The sequence below is a fragment of the Rana temporaria genome, chromosome 3 (genome assembly GCF_905171775.1).
Source record: "Rana temporaria chromosome 3, aRanTem1.1, whole genome shotgun sequence".
NCBI lineage: Eukaryota > Metazoa > Chordata > Amphibia > Anura > Ranidae > Rana > Rana temporaria.
The window spans coordinates 259,807,891-259,829,541 of record NC_053491.1 but is presented as its reverse complement, the minus strand read 5'-3'; the positions used below and the strand labels follow the sequence as shown (position 1 = coordinate 259,829,541).

General features: G+C 41.2%; 1 protein-coding gene across 4 annotated transcripts in view; it reads right to left on the bottom strand.

Annotated features, from left to right (window-relative positions):
* Positions 1 to 21,651, bottom strand: part of NR3C1 (nuclear receptor subfamily 3 group C member 1) — a 228,300-nt gene that overhangs the window by 16,636 nt on the left and 190,013 nt on the right. For all 4 annotated transcript variants that reach the window (XM_040344599.1, XM_040344598.1, XM_040344600.1 and 1 more), the window contains exons 5-6: positions 11,774 to 12,049; positions 5,561 to 5,705 (exon numbers count right to left, since the gene is read on the bottom strand). In XM_040344599.1, the coding sequence (XP_040200533.1) occupies positions 5,561 to 5,705; positions 11,774 to 12,049 (421 nt within the window). The remainder of the gene's footprint in view (positions 1 to 5,560; positions 5,706 to 11,773; positions 12,050 to 21,651) is intronic.

Genomic DNA, 21,651 nt, shown 5'->3' with positions numbered 1-21,651 from the left:
TGATCACCTCTGCGGTTTTTATTTTTTGCGCTATAAACAAAAATAGAGCGACAATTTTGAAAAAAATGCAATATTTTTTACTTTTTGCTGTAATAAATATCCCCCAAAAACATATATAAATTTTTTTTTTCCTCAGTTTAGGCCGATACGTATTCTTCTACCTATTTTTGGTAAAAAAAATCGCAATAATCGTTTATCGGTTGGTTTGCGCAAAATTTATAGCGTTTACAAAATAGGGGATCGTTTTTTTGCATTTTTATTTTTTTTACTACTAATGGCGGCGATCAGCGATTTTTTTCGTGACTGCAACATTATGGCGGACACTTCGGACAATTTTGACACATTTTTGGGACAATTGTCATTTTCACAGCAAAAAATGCATTTAAATTGCATTGTTTATTGTGAAAATGACAGTTGCAGTTTGGGAGTTAACCACAGGGGGCGCTGTAGGAGTTAGGGTTTACTTTGTGTGAGTTTACTAGTGTAGGGGGGTGTGGCTGTAGGAATGACGTCATCGATCCTGTCTTCCCTATAAAGGGAATGACGCGATCGATGCGCCGACACAGTGAAGCACGGGGAAGCCGTGTTTACACACGGCTCTCCCCGTTCTTCAGCTCCGGGGAGTGATCGCGACAGCGCGGCTAAAAACAAATAGCCGCGCCGTCGTCCCGGATCGCTCCCCGAGCGGACCCGACCTCCGCATGTACCGGGGGGGGTCCCGATCGGACCCCCCACCCACGTCTAGCAGAGGACGTACAGGTACGTGGATGTGCCTGTCCGTGCCATTCTGCTGACGTATATGTACATGAGGAGGTCGGGAAGTGGATAAAAAAAAATACACTAGTCCATCTATTTCAACTAATAATAAAAACATAAAAAAAAAAAAATCACACACAAATAGAAAACCTCCATATATACTATTTGCTCGTCCACAGTTGATCCAGAGGAAGGCAAGGAAAAAAAATAAACCATAAAGCATGGTCCAATTCACTCCAATTGGTAAACAAATATCCTTCCTGATCCCGCATTAAGGTAATTCGATATTCACTGGATCAATTACCCCTGTCATTAATACATCTAAATATTAATATCTAGGTATATTGTGTTTATTTAGCAATGCATTCAGCTCTTTTTGTAAAACAATCTACTAAGCTGGCCAAAACCAATTCTTGAGAAAGTCTATTCCACATTTTCACAGCTCTAACTGTGAAGAAGACTTTCCATATGTGAAGGTAAATCTTTTTTTTCTCCAGTAGTAAAGAGTGCCCCCTTGTCCTCTGTAATGACCTGAAAATGAATAACTCCACACCAAGTTCACTATATGGACCACTTATGTATTTATGCATGTTGATCATGAGAAAATAAAATTCTGTCTTGTAAGGATGTAATTCCACTGCATAGCTTGGTGTCATCTGTAAACAATGAAATGGTATCCTTTAATCCCAGACCCTATATTATTTATCCAATCAGAATATGAATCACTGACTACTCTCTAAATACAGTCTTGTAGCCAATTTTCTATTTACAAAATAAAATTTCCAAGGCTGTAGACTTTATTTTAGACATAAGGGGAAATGTGGGAAACTGTGTCAAATGTCCTGGCAAAATCCAAGTATACCACGTCCACAGCCACTCCTTTGTCTAAGTTTTTGCTTACCTCACCTCACCTTCCATAACAATAAAGCCTCTATACAGCTGGCCAAGAAGCACAGCCATAACTGGGTAATACGTTAAAGCCCTATTTACTGCTGGATATACTCATCAAAACTGCAATGCTCTGGTGATATTCACAGTATAACTTTGCTGACACCATAGAGCTTCTTCAAAATCTTACCATCTAGTTACTGCACCTCTCAAGCATGTGCACAATGGATTTCTTTCATTCAGGTAGAAAGGGCTATCCACATTTGTGAATGGGCCTTCCACTGAAAAAAAAAAGAATCCCATTGCATGAGGAAAGAATTGGCAGACTGTGAGAAGTTTTAAGAAAAGGTCTTGCGCTGGGTTTTGCTGCATGAGAAAATTGGGGCTAAACTCTTGGTCTACTCATTTTCTCCTACCATATTTTAACCCTGACTTCTGTCTTTAAAGCAATCTGTACTTTGACCTTGTTTCCATTTAGCTTCACTCCCTTATCCTCATACACCCCCCCCCAGACAATCTTCACCCCAACGATGGCACACGCACACGTGTGTCTGACGAAGTTTGAAAAAATATTTGTTGTAGCAATGTCTTTCTAAACTTTTGTTTCATTTCTGAATATAGTACTCAACTATTTTGAACTGTAATATCTACATCTTTAGCAAAACACACTCTATGAGTTCCTTTGAAATGTATATTTTTCCAAATTCCTGTAAACTCACATACAATGAGAGAAAGGTTCTGCAGTGCTCACTCTGTGCAGAGGGTTATGAAGGAGATGGGCACTAAAAGTACACTTATTCTTTAACACTCGCCACCTACTAAACTTAAAGTGCATGTATCGCCAAAACCATCTTTGAACCACTGGGGAATTTTTCGGAAAATTAGCCAAATTCACCTCTTAGGAATGACCGATGGACCCAGCTGCTGACCCACGATTTAGGGTGGGTCATTATGTTGTCAGTAGCCACTGACCTGTGGTTAGCAGGCAATATGAGGCCTCCTGCACACCTGTTTGAAGATGGATTCTACAGTAAAATCCCTCTTTGTTTCACCAGACAGGTTACTATGCACAGCTGCAGCAGATTCTGTGTGCGCCAGTTTTAGGAGGCCTCCCCCATAGTTTCATAAATTGGATGCTTACTTCCTCTAATCCTCTCCAATTACCTCTTACTGCCAAGGCCTCTGTTTCTTCACCACCTGTTCTACTGAGAAGAGGTAGATTTACTATTTAATTACCTTTAGGCTACTTAATTTGGTAGTTTTTGGGGTCTATTGAAGTATTTTTCTGAATTGTTATAACCTATGCTACGCGTGTTGGTGCACTGCAGTGCCATTCAGTTTGAATGGCAACCCATCACACACATTTTGCACTGTGATATTTTACAGTGCATTGTGTGGCCAAAAATGCAAAGGTACTATTACAGAGCTTCTATTTTAGATCCATTGTGATGTGTTTTGGCAGCTAATTCAAATCACTAAGCTTCCTAATTTCAGCTTGCGCTAATTTGCTTGTACTAACTACATGCTCCCAGGTGTTTTCAAACAGTGCTGGGAGGGAGGTTATTCATTCCAGCTCAGTTTTAAAAACCAAGACTTTAAACTTAAAGATATGATTTAGTAGAGAACCCCTGCACTTATAAAAATAAATTGTGAAAGCCCCACAATATCTCCTAATATCAGGTCACATGATCTTGCTTTCCTATGTTCCATTACGAAAGATGTAACCTAGGAGTGATTGCTACAAGGGTTTAAGCTAGTAATGTATGATTTAGTCACAAAAATACTTATTAGACAATACAAATGGAATTATTTTACTGTCAATCAGTGTAGGTGTAGGCTAAAGTGACGTTTCCTGTCTGGTGGGGATGGATACATCTCACTTGAGTGCCAACTTGAAAGTTACCTTAAAACTGAGTTACCAGGTACAGTACCCAACTCACTTTGAGCCCTTTCACACTCACAGCGCCCCGGCTTTGGCAGTAAAGTATTTTTAGTGTTGCTTTTCGGACGCTTGCGGTGCGCTTTTAACCCCCCCCGCTAGCAGTAGAAAGGGTTAAATGCACTGGCGCTGCCCATTAATTTCAGTGAGCAGGGGCACTTTAGGAGCGGTGTATACACTGATCCTTAAGCGCCTCAAAGAAGCTGCTTACAGGATTTTTTTTGTTACATCCTGCCAGCGCACCGCTCCAGTGTGAAAGCCCTTGGGCATTCACATTAGCGCCTCAGTGAGAAAGGGGTCTTAAGGATCAGTTTTCACGTATTCATGATGCTGGTACATTCTATAGCTATTCATAAGAGTGGAATTAACTCCTTTATCATTAACTGTTCTTCCAAGAACAGTAACGGGTGTTTACGAATTCAAGCATACATTGCTTCCTCCTCTCCATCTCTGAATGGTAACACATGGGAAATGTTATAATTCATGTCCTGGAAATTGTAAATATGAGAGGATGGGAGACAATTTTATACAGTAGATATAAGTTATTAATAACCTCCTATATCTGAGCAGATCAGGCGCCTTGACATTTCACCTACTTGCCAGTCTGCAATATATTTGGCCATCAAGCTTTGGATCTGAAATCTGGTAACATAAGAAGGACAACAGATAAGACTTGTAAGAGAACTGTATATAGTTGTGTTTTCATAGAGCAGCAACTTCCACTTAATCTTATCTATAGCCTAGTGTCCTATGCCAGCTGCAGTCCATACATTATGCTTAATTCCTAATGTTAACACACCATGGATAAGTATTCTGATTTTTAAAAAGTCAGTTATTTTTTAAGTAAAAGTGGGCGTAAACCCACCGTCAGATCCCTACCCCCTGCTTTTCAAGCCTTTGATTTGTGTTTTTTAGAATGATCTACTGGACAACTGGCTGCAGATAAACAGTTACAACCTACAGTATTGTAGGAAGATTTGTTTCATCTCTGTGTATTACCTGAGACTAGACACCTTACTGGGTATATATAAGGGTTTATAACCACTTTAACAGTTTTTCAAAACCATTAAATGCAAGGCATGGCTCTGGTGATAACTGCTAATTTCTATCATACAATTGTGTGCAAATAAAAAAGCTGTCTTTTTTAATTTTCCTTGCATGTTCCCCTCAGATCTAGAGCAAGTGCACTTGCAGTGAACAGACTATTTTCCTTTAGTAAATCAACCTCATTGTATATCCAAGGTGCAGGAGATGTGTTTAGCTTACATTTACTGGAAGCATTGTGAAAATGTTTCAACTGCTTTACATGGAAACAGCATGGAATGCTCATTAGCACAATAGCAAGATAGAATTAAATGATTATCAGCAGGAAAAAAGTCTACTGAGTCATGCTGCATTTGTGCCAAAAATAATTACAGCCCTGACCTTGAAATAATGACCTTAAAGCAGAGAGTATCAGATTCACGTTACTGTACAGATATGTGCCAAGCAAGAAGTGCAGGCATGGTTTTCCATAATTTATAGAGCGCCTAAAATGTAATATAAGGATTGTAGGGAAACAAGTAAACCATCATGCTAAAATCACACACTCGTCATTCAGAACAGTAAATAGTCAGTGCAAAGAGACTTTTGGCCTTCAATATTCTGTTGACTACATACTGCATATTACACTGGGAACTGCAGTTAATATATCGGAAGATGGCAATCACACCATACGAATATTGTCAAGTGCATACCTGTCCCTATAGCACTAGTTCAAAAAACTTGCTTTATCTGGACTACAAGAGTGGAACTGAAATTATCAGGTAAAGCATCTCTAAATGCAATTTTAATTACGATAATAAGCATCTTATACTTATCTGCTCTGTGCAAGGGTATTGCACAGAACAGCCTCAAATATCCTCCTCCTCCCCCCCCCCCCCCACATGCATTGTCCACTCCTCCTCTTCTATGTCTGCCAAATAATTTATTACTTACTCATCAATGACAAGATCTGGAGCAAAATACAACACAGTCCCATTGGACTGTTTATAAGACCTCCATCCAAGGGCAAACACCATCAGAAACATCCATGAGTACTGCAGAAGGGTCATTTGGTCATCCAGGTGCAGATTTCTAAAGCCTGAAAATAAATAAATAGTAGTAAAAATCTGCTCCCAATGGCAAAGCAAAGCAAAACAAAAAGCAAAACAAATTAAGCAAAACAATAACAAATGTGTATATACACAGGAGAATAAGGAATATTATAAGAGGCATACACTCTGTCACAGATAGTGCTCTCTTGTATTGCATGGCCTATAACCACAGTTTTCGTAGTACCCATTCATGTAGCAAAACTTTCCGATCTAAACTAGGCTTTCAGAGTCACCAAATATTGCATATATATATAAATAAACCTTGCCATTGGTCACCTATTGGCACTCCTGGCCCCTCCCCTCTGTCCAATGCACTCATGCATGCTCACACCTGAACCCCGCTGCTGTGTCCATTGACACAGACAGCGGGTCTCGGCTCTGGCCCCCCCGCTCCCTTGCCACTGGCTTTGATTGACCATTGAGCCATTGACTCCCAGTGCCCCAGCAAAGCTAGCGAGACCTGGAGGTGAGGGGGGAAAAGAGCTGCAGATGTGAATGACACTGGATCGAATCAGGGCTCAGGTAAGTAAAAAGGGGGATGCTGACAGTCAGTGGCGGTTCGTCCATAGAGGGCACTGGAGCGCCGCCCCCTCTGGCTCTCACCGCCACTGAGTCAAATAACATAGATTCATGCATTGCACGAATCTATGTTATTTTCGCCGCTGCCGCTGTTATTCAGATGGTCGGCGCTCAATGTCCGGCCATCTGAATAACGCCAGCTGGTTGGCTGTAGGGAAATGTCTATCAAAGCCAGCGGCTCTGATAGGCTTTCCCAATACAGCCCTCGGGTCCCGGAAGCTTATTCTCGGAGCGCACAGACTGTACGCCCCTTGAATAAGATGACAGGCGCCTCAGCCAATCAGGTTGGCCGGTTCTGGCTACCAGTAACCTGATTGGCTGAGACGCCTGTCAGTCATCGAGGGCGGGGGAAGACATCGTGGGACGTGGATGCCTAAAACCAGTAAAGGTAAGTGCCGGGCGGAGGGGGAAGAAACCAATTTACAGGGCACAGTGGGGACAATTGGCACAGCGGCGACCATTAAAGGGCACAGTGGTGACAATGTATGGCACAGTGGTGACAATGTATGGCACAGTGGCTGCGTTTAATGGCATGGCACAGTGGTGACAATGCATGGCACAGTGGTGACAATGGATGGCACAGTGGCTGCGTTTAATGGCATGGCACAGTGGTGACAATGTATGGCACAGTGGTGACAAAGGATGGCACAGTGGCTGCGTTTAATGGCATGGCACAGTGGTGACAATGTATGGCACAGTGGCTGCGTTTTAATGGCATGGCACAGTGGTGACAATGGATGGCACAGTGACTGCATTTAATGGCATGGCACAGTGGTGACAATGTATGGCACAGTGGCTGCGTTTAATGGCATGGCACAGTGGTGCAAATTGATGGCACAGTGACTGCATTTGATGGCATGGCACAGTGACTGCGTTTAATGGCATGGCACAGTGGTGCGAATTGATGGCACAGTGACTGCATTTGATGGCATGGCACAGTGACTGCGTTTAATGGCATGGCACAGTGGTGCAAATTGATGGCACAGTGGCTGCGTTTGATGGCATGTAACAGTGGCTGCGTTTGATGGCATGTAACAGTGGCTGCGTTTGGGCACAGTGAGACTGCAATTTTTTTTTCCTTTGCGCCCCCCCAAAAATTTTGAGCACCAGCCGCCACTGCTGACAGTTATTTTTTGTTTACCTTAATGCAAGGAATACATTAACCACTTGAGACCCGCGCTGTAGACAAAAGACATCCACAGCGCGGCTCTCAACTGCTGGGAGGACGTCCCTGGATTTCCTTCTATTTACATTCCCCACACGCGCCGCCGAGGGCGCGCAGTGGGGAAAAACTGTGCCTGGTGTGTCACGTGATGCCGATGCGCGTCCCTGGCGGCCGCGATGTCTGCCGGGTACCCGCGATCGGCAGTGACAGAGCAAGGAAATGGAGCTGTGTGTGTAAACACAGAGCTCCACGTCCTGCCAGGGAGAGAGGAGACCGATGCTGTGTCCCTTGTACATAGGGACACAGATCGGTCACCTCTCCCAGTCAGTCCCCTCCCCCCACAGCAAGAATCACTCCCAGGGAAAACATTTAACCCCTTCCTCACCCCCTAGTGTTAACCCCTTTCCTGCCAGTCACATTTATACAGTAATCAGTGCATGTTTATAGCACTGTTCGCTGTGAATGGTCCCAAAATAGTGTCAAAAGTGTCCAATATGTCTGCCGCAATATCGAAGGCCTGACAAAAATCGCAGATCGCCGCCATTTCTAGTAAAAAAAAAAATCATAAATCTATCCCCTATTTTGTAGGCGCTATAACTTTTGCGCAAACCAATCAATATACGCTTATTGCGATTTTTTTTTACCAAAAATATGTAGAATATGTATCGGCCTAAACTGAGGAAAAAAAATTGGGATATTATTATAAAAAAAGTAAAAAAATATTGTGTTTATTTCAAAATTTTCGGTCTTTTTTGGTTTATAGTGCAAAAAAAAAAAAAACGCAGAGATGATCAAATACCACCAAAAGAAAGCTCTATTTGTGGGAAAAAATTATATAAATATAATTTGGGTACAGTGTCGCATGACCGCGCAATTGTCATTCAAAATGCATCAGTGCTGAAAGCTGAAAATTGGTCTAGGTGGGAAGGGGGGTTTAAGTGCCCAGTAAAAGTGGTTAAGGTAAAAAATATTTAGGCTTTACAACCACTTTAAATCATTCAGACTGGGTTATATGCAGCTACCTTCAGGTGAGTGGACACTGTCAAAAATAAATCCCCTTCCACTCCGATAGCCTACGTTTTTTAACAAGCAATTGGGAGATCAGAAGAACAGGGGGGTGGGATCTGTGTCCTGTACTGTATTCCAGAAAACTGGAAATAATTATTATTGCAAAGTATAGGACGCAGGCTTCTTAAATTATTACGACTGGGAGATTCAAAAGCAGTCCAACATAAAACCATGCCAACAGGCCCATATAACAAACAGGTCAGGAATGGCTTAACACCTTACGCCTAAAAATGGCAACAGCGGCGGCTTGAACATTCACCTGATAGATCTTAAAGTAGATTTCATGTTGTTCCTCGATTTACAGAACCAGTTGTCCTATTTGTCCAAAGTGTGCAACTTCACTGTCCTCCAAAGAATGTCCCTTTTCCTTAACCAGAGTCTTGGCCTATAAAGGTTGCTCTCCTATTCTGGCCAATTAACTTGTTGCTTTACCGCCTCAATGCGCAGGTCGTAGCATTCCTCACTACATTGCATATACCAAGTTACTTTTTTTTCTTGTGTTGGATCTTTAGGATGAGCAAGCATCTGTCTCCGTGTATGGCAGAGCTTGAAGGGCACAGGAATCCAATGATTGTTAAAGATCACATGGAGCAATATAGCCATTCTGTATGTAGCTGGAGCTCCAGAACAACTCAGAACAATCTTTAACAAACATTGCATTCATGCATCCGTCAAGACCAGCAAAACACAGACAGAAGCTTGTACGTCCTAAATTCCCAATACCAAAACAAAACACAAGCAAGTATTTTAATAAATGCAATGCAGTTTAGTAAGGAATACAAAGACCTATACAATGAGGAGACAAAACAACCTCCCAACATACAATTGGCCCAACATAGGAAGGCAGATTCTAAAGGCCAAGACTCTTGCCACACTTTAAGGAAAAGGGCCAATTTTTCAAGGACAGTGAAGTGCACATTTTGGACAGAGGGAACAATTGGTTCGCAAGAGAGTTGCATCAAAATTAAAAAAACAAACAGGAATGGGGGCCTTTGTTACCATCGTTCTTTCACAAAGAATGCAGTTTTATTATCCCAACCAGTGAGATGCTTGTGTGAGACCCCAGGAAAGGCAACAAGGGAATACAATTTCTGAAAAGGAAGCAGTAACTGAGAGGTTAACTTGCAAAGAACGCATGTCCAAACAGTGCAAGGAAATTCTCTTAGAATACTTTGGAGCAAGACATAAGGAAGGGTTAAGTTGATGGAATTGTGTCTTTTTTCAACCAGACTATGGAACAATGTCCTGACTAAGGTTGAATGCAGAGACGTCATTTGGGAGGAAGGATTACCTTGTCCTTGTGCAATATCAAGAAAGGCTCTTTAAAGAATAAGGCCACCAACTCAGATACTCTCCTCGCAAAGGTGAGAGCTAAAAATAGCCACCTTCCAGCTAAGGTCAGTCAAGAAAAAACCCCAATAGGTTCAAATTGTGGCTTCTAAAGGGCCAAGACTGGGATCCCAGGGGGAAACAGGAACATACAGGTGAGCTACTCGCTGAACAAAAGTCTTAACTAGAAAGTGAGTGGTCAAAGATCTCTAAAAACTGAACATCTAAAGCTAAGATTTGTCCCTGAATTGTACTCAAGGCCATATTGTTGGTTCAGACCAGACAGGAAGGTGAACAGAATATGTTCCACAGAGTACTTTCTAGAATCAAAGTTTTTCAACTCTTACCAAGCAAAGTAGGCCTTCCAGGTGCAATGGCTGACTTTATGGGAAGTTAACATCCTAGCCTTCAAGAGGGTAGGGATAACAAAGTCTGAAAGGCCCCTGTCCCTCGGGATCATGGCTTTCACAACCTTGCTGTTCACGCCAGCAATTGAGAAGCAGGATGGAACATTGGCCCTTGGGACATGAGGGCAGGAAGGCATAAACCAGGCTGAACTGATCCCATGGTGCCACCAGAGCTGTGAAAGATATAAGGGTCTCTGGACCTGGAGATAAACTTGTCTAGTTTGTTGTTCAGTATTGTTGTTCAAGGAGGTCCACATTTAGCATTCCTCACCCATGGCAATGGGCCTGAAAGGTCTTCCGGATGGAGAGCCCTCTGGATCAAAATGTTCATGACTGAGTAAGCCTGCCTGCCTGCCAAATTTCCACACCTGGGATGTGGACAGTGGACAGGGCTGGAAAATGAGGTTCTGCCCATGAGAAGATCGAGTACACTTTAAATACAACACATTTATATGCCTGATTTCTGTCTTTATACAATTTTCCTTTAATACTTTTGTAAAGCAGCATGCAGACTGGGAAACAGAGTGTCAGCACTGTGAGCCTATAAGGCCTTGTTCACACAAGTGGCCAGGAGGAGGTAAAACAAGCTGGTTAAGCAGCAGTTTTACTACCCTCGGTTTGTCTGCCTGAACACGGACATCCAGCTGCTTACGGCTGTACACATACTGCAGCTGCAATACTAAGCTTCCCGGTCCTGAGAAAAACGTATGCGACTTTCAGTGGGCATTACTGCTGTTGAATGTGTCCAATTCAAGTCTATGGGGCCATGCCACAACTGCCTTGCGACTGCATGCAATTGTGGTGAAGTAATGTGGCATTTACACGGTTAAATCAGGTGGTGAGAAAGCAACGTTACACCTCCTCGCGACCTATCAATTGCCCCCTGAAAGTGATACAAATGTGGATCACTGTTCAGAGGGCAGGACAAATATGAATAAACCTTTAGCGTTCTACTGCATTGCACATAATACTGTGTGAGAGCACAGGCATAATCTCACCAGTGTGTAGTTGCTACTACTCCTTCTCTGTCCAATCAGAAGGCTGCTGGTGTGTCCTTGACCAAGCTGTACTACCCCAAAGCAAACATGTCCTACATTCTCACAATGTGAACGTGCTGATCACAAACAAAATCAAAAATCAAAATATAGACAAACATTCTCAGTGCCTCATCTAAGCTTACTTTCACTTGGCTATAGAGCCCTCAGTTTGGAGCATGAGTCTCACTGACTTGTGGACCTGTCCAATAAAAGAGACCAACTAAACTGCAGGGCCCTTGACTGTGCTGTTTGGCAATAAAGAAAGCTTTCCTTATTTATGCAGATGACATATTATGCAGTTTTAGAAGATTTTCATAGTTCTACCAAAGCTTATGTGAAAGGCAAAACAAGTTATTAATGTGTATGCTTTTGTGTGATAACCAAAGCTACCATTCAGTTTAGTTTTATAAAATACCAAAATGTACAAACAATTTGTAAGACAATATTTTAAGTTATAAAAAAAGGGTTACCTGGAATTGCCTTTGCCCATTTTACCGCAGCTACCACCTGGCGGCCCCCGAGCATGTTCATAGAAGACATAACACGCCATGCAGTCTCTGGCAAGGTGCCATCATACCCTGAGTACAATACTTCTGGCTCAATGGCCTCCAATAAGGAGATCAGGGTAGGTGTAAGTTGTGCTACAGAGGCAGGGACAATGCTCTTTACTGAACTTTCAGGCAGCTCACGAACTGCTGTTGTGTTAGACTGCTGTATACCTTTTATTTTCTTCTTTGTTTTGCGTGCTGTAGGAAAAGAAAAACAAAACCTTTTATTAAACATTTTCCGAGGCTTTTATACAATGTGTGAAATGTATACAATGTGTCAGCATTTTCATTTTACTGCTGTTTGGGTCCCAATTGGACAGATTTCCATCATTTCCTGTCCTGACAACAGGCAGTCAATGGAACAGGAAGTTCAACAAAAACACTATTTTAGTAGAGTTAACTATGCTAGAATCTCTGTCATGTCTTTATTTGTGTGTGTATTTCTTGGTGCTGGTAACTCCAGTTCCCTATTCTTTTGTTCTGATGTCACTGAGGAAGGAAGGAATGAAGGAAGAAGAAATGTCACTAGTGGAGTTACAGCCTGCATAAAAAAATTTTTTTTGAACTTGCCATAAAATCCTTTCCTCTAAGTTCATTAAAATACACATTTGAACTTGAGAACATCGGAAAGATCCCATGACATCTCAGCTCATAGTACCATAGTTGCCTGCACCAAGCTGGACCTAAGAGGCTTACCAGAAGTCTCATTGAGCCCATGGAACAAAAAAAGAAAAGGATTGCAAAGAGAAAAGACATTTCTCAAGGCACCGATTCCAAGAAGCTACTAAGGCAACCGTGTCTCCAACAGAGGATCTTGTGCCTGGAGACAAAACTGTTCAGTGCATCATGGAAGTTGGAGACCAGAATGTTCACACAAAACATAGGTGGCATTGAAGTGGAGATATTAAGAGAACATTTTAATATGCCAATATGCTGACCACCCAGAAGATTCCCCTGAGGAGGGAAAGAAATGGATCACACACATAATTTTTGGGTTTGGTGAAGAAAATTAGAGCTTACAGAACAATGATGAGGATACCCCCTTTGGTATAAGGACAGGAAAAAGCTGTAACAAGGCCCAAAAACCTTACGCCATATGGAAAGGGGAAATGGAGAGGAACAGGGAGGGGGCAGGTAGCAGAATAATAAGAACAGCAAATAAGAAATCTGAGGGGCTTCTGAATCAGATTCTGGCAAGGCTAACCCACATTCACCCACACCCAAAAGGAGTGGGGTATCCCTCCATAGCAAGGCAGACTGTCCACAGATTTGGAAGCCACAGAACCCCAGGAATTGCACTGGAAGTGTACCTTAGGCTTAATGTGATCAAAGAGAATGAAAAATAGGAGGCAGTCATTCCAGCTAGAGGGCCAGGCTTCTTTAGCAGGGGTCCTAATCTCAGAGTCACTATTCAGGGCAAGTGTCTGAGGCAGCTTTGAGGAGACATTGTCATTGCATTCTACCCCTCAAACTCATCATCTCTTGCTGGCAAATGGGAACATGAATCCATAACCTAGGTAACCAACACTGGTGGGGAGGACAAGGTAAGGAGAAACTACAAAACAAACAGATCCCCATGTAAAAAAAATGGTGGTCACAAAGTTGCAGCCTCAATTGCCATTCACCATGTGCGCACACCCGCAGGTGGGTCCATTTTGTGATGTAGACTCCAGCCACCCAGGAAAAGAGCTGGAAAATATTTCATAATAAGGCACACCGGCCAAGGTAATGCTGCCTCAATCACCAGAGTAAGAGAAGAGGGAGGCAAACAGGGATCTACAGGGCTAAAAACATGCTAGCAACAAGAAAAGAGACTCCCAAGTAGTGAGCTCCAACAGTCCCAGTGTCAGTATAGCGATATTTCTGAAGGTGCTACTACAACCCAGTGGTCAGAGATTAAGATCTACACTGTGACCTTTAATATAGTTAATAGAAAAACCTGACATCTTTTGTTTTGTATTCAAAACATAAAAAAAAAGCTCCATTGTGGATATTAACTCTAGAGATGATTTTACGATCATTAACTGTAGAAACGCTTGTTACTAATTGAGCTGACAAGACCTCCAACTGGGCAAGATGATTCTTGTTTGTAAGCAGAGCTCATTAAGCAGATATTTCAATAAACACGTAAAACAGGGCTTACAGAGAGAAAATAATGTCCCACAATACCCTTTTTGCTAGGCAGGATTCACATCACTTGTATGTTGCTTTCATTGTACACTGATAGCTATCTGAGTTCCTAGATATGGGACCCATAAAATAATGCACAAACAGACCTGGTGGTGTACCTTTAGGGCTCATTCACACAGACTGCATTGGGCTGTATATGAATGCAACCAATTTCTGTTTTTAACCTGAATAGTTGAAGCAGTTCTGTCAGGTTTGTTGCTGGTTAGCTGGAAAATATTTTAAAACCCTTGTGTATTGTTTTAAATATTAAAGCCACATGCAGCCAGACAAATAACATTTCCAGTAGAAGACCAACAATTGTATTCCCCACTTAAGACTGATCCCCTTTATCTTTAAACGTGTCTGTAGAGGCTGGCAAATGAAAAATTATAGAAGTAGGCCACTTCCTTGTAATGCCTCGTACACACGTATGGGTTTCCCGGCAGACTTTTTACCGCCGGGAAACCCGAGAACCGGCTTGGCAGCTTTTTCCCCTTACACGCGGCCGGTTTTGCTCCACCGTAGTGTTTCCCATAGGAAAACTGCAGGGAAAAAAGACAGCCGGGAATCGGGGCAGGAAAAAAGAGAACATGTTTTAATTTTTCCCGCCGGGATTCCTGGTGGTTTTCCTGTCGGGAAAACTGCCATGGAGCATACACGTCCAGTTTTCCCGACCAAAAGCTGTCACAGAAGTTTTCCTGACGGGAAAACTGTTTGTGTGTACGAGGCATAACTGAATACATACACACATATATATACACACACACACACACACATATACAGTCAGGTCCATAAATATTGGAACATTTTTTCACCACCACAATGAATTTGAAATAAAACAAACAAGATGTGCTTCAACTGCAGACTTTCAGCTTTCATTTGAGAGTATTTACATCCAAATCAGGTGAACGCTGTAGGAATCACAACAGTTTGTATATGTGCCTTCCACTTTTTAAAGGGGCCAAAAGTAATAGGACAGATTAACAATCATAAATCAAACTTTCACCTTTTAATAATTGGTTGCAAATCAATTACAGCCTGAAGTCTGGAATGCATAGACATCACCAGACGCTGTGTTTCATCCCTGGTGATGCTCTGCCAGGTCTCTACTGCAACTGTCTTCAGTTCCTGCTTGTTTTTGGGGCATTTTCCCTTCAGTTTTGTCTTCAGCAAGTGAAATGCATGTTCAATCATATTCAGGTCAGATGATTGACTTGGCCATTGCATAACATCCAACTTCTTTCCCTTAAAAAACTCTTTGGTTGCTTTCTCAATATGCTTCAGGTCATTGTCCCTCTGCACTGAGAAGCGCCGTCCAATGAGTTCTGAAGCATTTGGCTGAATATGAGCAGATAATATTGAACACAACACTTCAGAATTCATCCTGCTGCTTTTGTCAGCAGTCACATCATCAATAAATACAAGAGAACCAGTTCCATTGGCAGCCACACATGCCCACGCCATGACACTACCACCACAATGCTTCACTGATGAGGTGGTATGCTTTGGATCATGAGCAGTTCCTTTCCTTCTCCATACTCTTCTCTTCCCATCACTCTGGTACAAGTTGATCTTGGTCTCATCTGTCCATAAGATGTTGTTCCAGAACTGTGAAGGCTTTTTTAGATGTTGTTTGGCAAACTCTAATCTGGCCTTCCTGTTTTTGAGGCTCAACAATGGTTTATATCTTGTGGTGAACCCTCTGTATTCACTCTGGTAAAGTCTTCTCTTGATTGTTGTCTTTGACACACAAACACCTACCTCCTGGAGAGTGTTCTTGATCTGGCCAACTGTTGTGAAGGGTGTTTTCTTTACCAGGGAAATAATTATTCGGTCATCCACCACAGATGTTTTCCATGGTCTTCCGGGTCTTTTGGTGTTACTGAGCTCACCAGTGCATTCTTTCTTTTTAAGGATGTTCCAAACAGTTGATTTGGTTACACCTAATGTTTGATGGCTTGCTTCACTGAGAGGGACAGCTCTTTGGATCTCATATTGAGAGTTGACAGCGACAGATTCCAAATGCAAATAGCACACTTGAAAGGAACTCTGCAGCTTTTATCTGCTCCTTGTAAATGGGATAATGAAGGTATAAACACACACCTGGCCATGGAACAGCTGAGCAGCCAATTGTCCCATTACTTTTGGCCACTAAAAAATGGGAAGCACATATACAAACTGTTGTAATTCCTACACCGTTCACCTGATTTGGATGTAAATACCCTCAAAGCACATCTTGTACATTTAATTTCCAATCCATTGTGGTTTTGTATAAAGCCAAAAAGATTAGAATTAGATGTTCCAATATTTATGGACCTGACTGTATATATATATATATATATATATATATATATATACATAAATACATACACAGAGAGAGATAGATAGAGATATCTATATTGATATACATCTCTATATATCCAGAGATATATATATAAATATATATATATATATATATATATATATATATATATATATATATATATATATATATATATATATATATATATATATATATACATATAAAAAAAAAATACGGAATAATTTGGTATTTTCTGTTAAAAGTTCTCTTTGTGAAAACATTCACACAGATTTAAACACGATTGAGGCATTTTGTGTGATTATTAAACTACACAAATCCAATTCTTCACATACACTGACATGTGCTCTGGATATTTAAAATTCCCTTTTTGCTTTTTTAGAGCATTTGAATGCAAACTATTATTGACTAATACGTATTTTTAGCACCATGGCTTGCTGCCACATCCATCAGTTAGTAACAGGAAATCGGCAAAGTGTAGGAAAGTATCCTGCTCCCCAAAGGGAAAACTTCCAGGCAACATACACCCTTAAACTAACTTTAACTGAAGTTGAGATCACTCATTTGGACACATGCTAAATAGAGGTTCAACGTTACTTATCCTGTGAAGCAACATGCCAGATAATCTAAAAAGTGTATTTTCTAAACAAGTGAGCTGACAGTATTAAAGCAGAACTCTAGACAAAACATTTTTATAGTCTGAAAAATAATGAGAACACGTTAAAACCACAGCCAGGTTTTATTGCCATCGGTCTTCCAGTTGGGGAGATGTCCCCTTATATTGTGTGACCAGGACAAAAAGCAAAGAAAATCTCCCCCAAACAGGACACCAACAGCAATAAAACACTTTTAAAATTAAAATGGAGAAGAGCTGTCTATTTTTGTCCTCACTGGCAAGATGTATTTATAACATTTCCCAAGGGTGACACATACAGTGATTAGAAACCCATCAGAGGTTCCAACCATTTCCTATGCTATCCAAACAAATAACTGATTTTCAGAAATACACTAGAATTGGTGACCAACTATTAAACCAATTTATCCTACAATATAAACTTTTAAATATGAACCTAATTAAGGCCTTATGCACAGTGGTTTCATTGGCCAGAATTTCATTTATTGCTGGTCTTTGAAGTGCGAAACGTGCCTAATGTTTAGGGGCGTTTTTGCCACGTTTGACGTGTTTCTGTTCTTTTGCATTCAGGAGAAGAGTGCTTTACTGCCTTTACACTTTGCTGCCCCTAATCTCGGGTAAAAGCCTATGCGTGTATGGACACATAGAGGTTGATTTAATAAAACTGGAGAGTGAAAAATCTGGTGCAGCCGTGCATGGTAGGCAATCAGCTTCTTCAGCTTGTTTAATTAAGCTTTGACAAAAATCAAACAAACTAAAAAAAAAACCTGGAAGCTTATTGGTTTCTATGCACAGGTGCACTCGAATTTGCACTCTCCAGTTTTAGTAAATTGACCTCATAGGCTTTTATTGAGTTGAGTTCAGGAGCTTTGGCAAAAAAACAGCCAAAATCTCCTAAACGTAGGTTTATGAGCAGCAGTGTGTATGGGGCCTAAATGGTAAAAAGCATGCATTAAAAATTAAATTAAGTGCATTACAAAATATTAGTATATTGGTAATGAAATCTGCAGACCAAGACAAGCAGATAATGGGGTTAATTTACTAAGACCTCTTTCACACTGAGGGCGTTTTGCAGGCGCTATAGCATTAAAAATAGTGCCTGCAATCCGCCCTCAAACAGCTGCACCATTCATTCCAGTGTGAAATCCCGAGGGCTTTCACACTGGAGCGTTGCGCTAGCAGGATGGTAAAAAAATTCCTGCTAGCTGCATGTTTGGAGCGGTGAAGAAGCAGTGTGTTTACCGCTCCTCCACTGCTCCTCCCCATTGAAATCAAAGGGATAGCGCGGCTATCCCGCTGGCAATGCGCTGCTGCAGCAGCGCATTGCGGGCGGTTATAACCCTTTCTTAGCTGCTAGTGGGGGTTAAAAGCACCCCGCTAGCGGGCAAAAAGGGGCAGCAAATCCGCCCATAGCATCAGTGGTAAAAATAGCAGACTTTTACCGCCGATGCCATTGGCAGCTCAGTGTGAAAGGGGTCTAAAGGCAACTCCACTTTGCACTGCAAGTGCACTTGAAAGTGCAGTCGCTGTAGATCTGAGGAGAAGATCTGAAATAATGGGAAGCTCTGCTGATTTCTATCATCTAATCATGTACAAACAAAAATGCTGTTTTTTTATTTTCTTTGCGTGTCCCCCTCAGATCTACAGAGACTGCACTTCAAAGTGGATTTGACTTTAGTAAATAAACCCCAATGGGTCTAACAAACAAGAATACACTGCAGAACATTTAAGCATATCAAATATCAAAATATGTGTCAACACCTAAAACCAAAAACCAGCCGTTACTAAAATAAAGATGTTAATTTTGGTGTAAAGCGCCTGCCACGAACTATTCCTAAGTCACTTGCTGAAGCAGAAGTTCTTGGTTATATTAATGCTGTAGGTAGCAAAATATTCTGCAGCCTGGGGATGGATAGCAATGCAGTTGCTGCTCTGGTTAAATGGATCCCTAAGGATCAGCAATTCTTTACAGTGTCCTGTCAATCGATGCTTCTAATTTACCAGAAATCAATTGTGAATTAATTTGTTTTTCAAAGTAATGTAGGTACACAGCTCTTAAAGAGTCCATCTATTACCTCGAGATTCTGTGTTAAAAAAAGGCAAACAAAAAGAACTTGTGCAATTATCCTAACTATGGTGTTTCTATAACTAACAACACACCATATATAAGATGCATTACCAAAATCTACTATAGGCAGCAACTAGGGGATTGCGGGTCTCAGTAAAGGCTTGAACACACAATCAGATTATCAGACAAATTTTCATCAGTTTTTTGTTGGATGCTAGTCTCAAATTGAAAGTGAAGAGGGTACTCCCCATCAGAAAATTTTCTGACGACAAAATTCAACATCAGAAGTGACGTAATGTGTTGAATTGTTTTATATGTGTTCGTTCATTTATGAGCATGCCTAGTCTTGCTCTTCAGATTTTTTGGACGCTGTCACATCAGACACAAATTTTCAAGCCTGCACATCCAGTTTTTGTCTAACGAAAATTTGTTATCGGCTGTCAAAAGCAGCATACTAACGATCAGAAAATTGGCAGATCGTTTGTCGGACGAAATTTTATTCTGATTTTCTAGCCGTGTGTACGGGCCTTAACACCCAAAACTGCAGGAGGTACAGATGTGCTGGGAGCAGGGCTCAAGTCCTGCAGGAACGCATTGGAACGAAGTTCCTGCACTTTTTTTTACAGCAGTTCCCTTTGCAGGACTAAAGCAGCCGAGCCACCCGAGCCAATCCTTCACTGAGCGGCGATGCTCAGCTTGACTCACTGTCAGGGGCAGGCGAACCTTAGTAATGCTTTGTTATTGGCCGCTTCCTGTATATGGATTCATCGGGTAGTGTGCAGGTATTCCGTCACTTCCTCGATGCTACAATGTCTCCTGGGAGCTTTTGGCATTGTTCCCAGGAGACATTGCGGAGGTCTGCCGCGAGTTATCGCGGGATTTAAAAAGAACTTGCTTAAAAAAAATGCGCTTTAGTGAGCGTATCATTTTTTTTTTTTGGTGGGGGAGTGGATCTATGGTGGGAGTTCCCACACTTTTTTCCCCAGGACTTGACCTCTGGCTGGGAGTCTAGAAATTTTGATATTTAACCATTTTCCGCACATAGGTCATGTATATACGACCTCGGGTTGAAGTGAGTATACCAGGATCATGACTGCAGCTACAGTCATGATCCCGGTATATATGTTTTTTAGCCGCCAATTCGCTTTCTAGTAAAAGTGACCAGAGCGACTATACAGCCACTGGATAACTTTTACAGGCGGCAGCAGGGGCCCTCCTGTCTCATCGAGGAGCCCATTAAAGATATGACCGACTGCATCTGATGCTGTACACACAGTGAAAGGAACCGACGTTGTTCTTTTCCATTTGTGATGTCAGAAACCAGAAGAGATGAGGATTTCAGTGCTGCCAATGAATAATTGTGAGTACCGTAGTTTGTCGCTGTTCTACGGGTGTGCACACTTTAAAAGCACAACACGCTTGGTACCTTTTAACTCAGCATCTCATCTTTTATATTTTACCACCATATTGGGTATTATTATATGGTGTTTGTGTTAACTAAAATCATTTAAAGTGCACTTTTTTCCAAAAATCTGCTGAGCAAACATTGAGTGACATTAAAATTGCAAATTCTTTAGGCCCTCAGCTTAAACACCCCCCACATATCTGTTTAAAAAATTCTAAGTAATTTTCTATAAAAAAAATGCAGACTTTTACATGTATGACAGAAATGTCAGAATTAGCCTGAGGCTCAAGCAGAAGAAGAAGTACACCCATTCCTAGGTTCAGCACATTTTGTTTAATGGACTTTCGGTAGAGCAAAGAATAACAGCTCAGCTTCAAGCATAACAACTTTTTAATGTCATGCATGTTTCCACACATTTTTTTTCACTTTTATGTGTTTCTTCTTTAGGTTTTGCTCAATCTTTTCTTTTTTGTGTGCCTGCTTTTACCTAAAATTACCCATAAAGGCCCCTTAAAACTCTATTAAATATAAAATAGTGAAGAAACTTTTTGAAGACCACTTGTATAAGGTGACTGACAGGGCTGTTTTTAAATAGCATTTGTACACCCCGCAGTCGTTGAAATAAAGCCCCTGCTCACACCTGCCAGTCACGCACATTCCCATAGCGCTTTATAATGTGTCTTTCTTGCAGGCATGCTACAGTGCTGCCATTCATTCATACTAGCACCCAAATGTACCTTTCCATCACGTGTTGTAGTGTGCAAAAAAGCAAGGTAATAAAGCACTATGTTTTGGTGAGGTGCGTTTTAGATAAAAAGGTGCACATGCATGCAACTGCCACTCATTAGGCAGCCCATTGAAATGGATAGGCTGTCCAAAACAATTGCACAAACATAAGTGTGGGCCCAGGACAAAAATCATACCATAATTGAAAATGCTCTCTCAAAAGGAAGGCAAAGCATGGGACATTTTATATATATATATATATATATATATATATATATATTATATATATATATATATATATATATATATATATATATATATATATATATATATATATATATATATATATATATAGTTAGATTTTGCAAGGTGCCATTTTTCTTGTTGATGCACAGTGACAACTGCAGAATCCAACAAATTTTGCAAGATCCAGTGCATATATTCACAGTTATCTAAATCACTTGTAATGCAAATAACT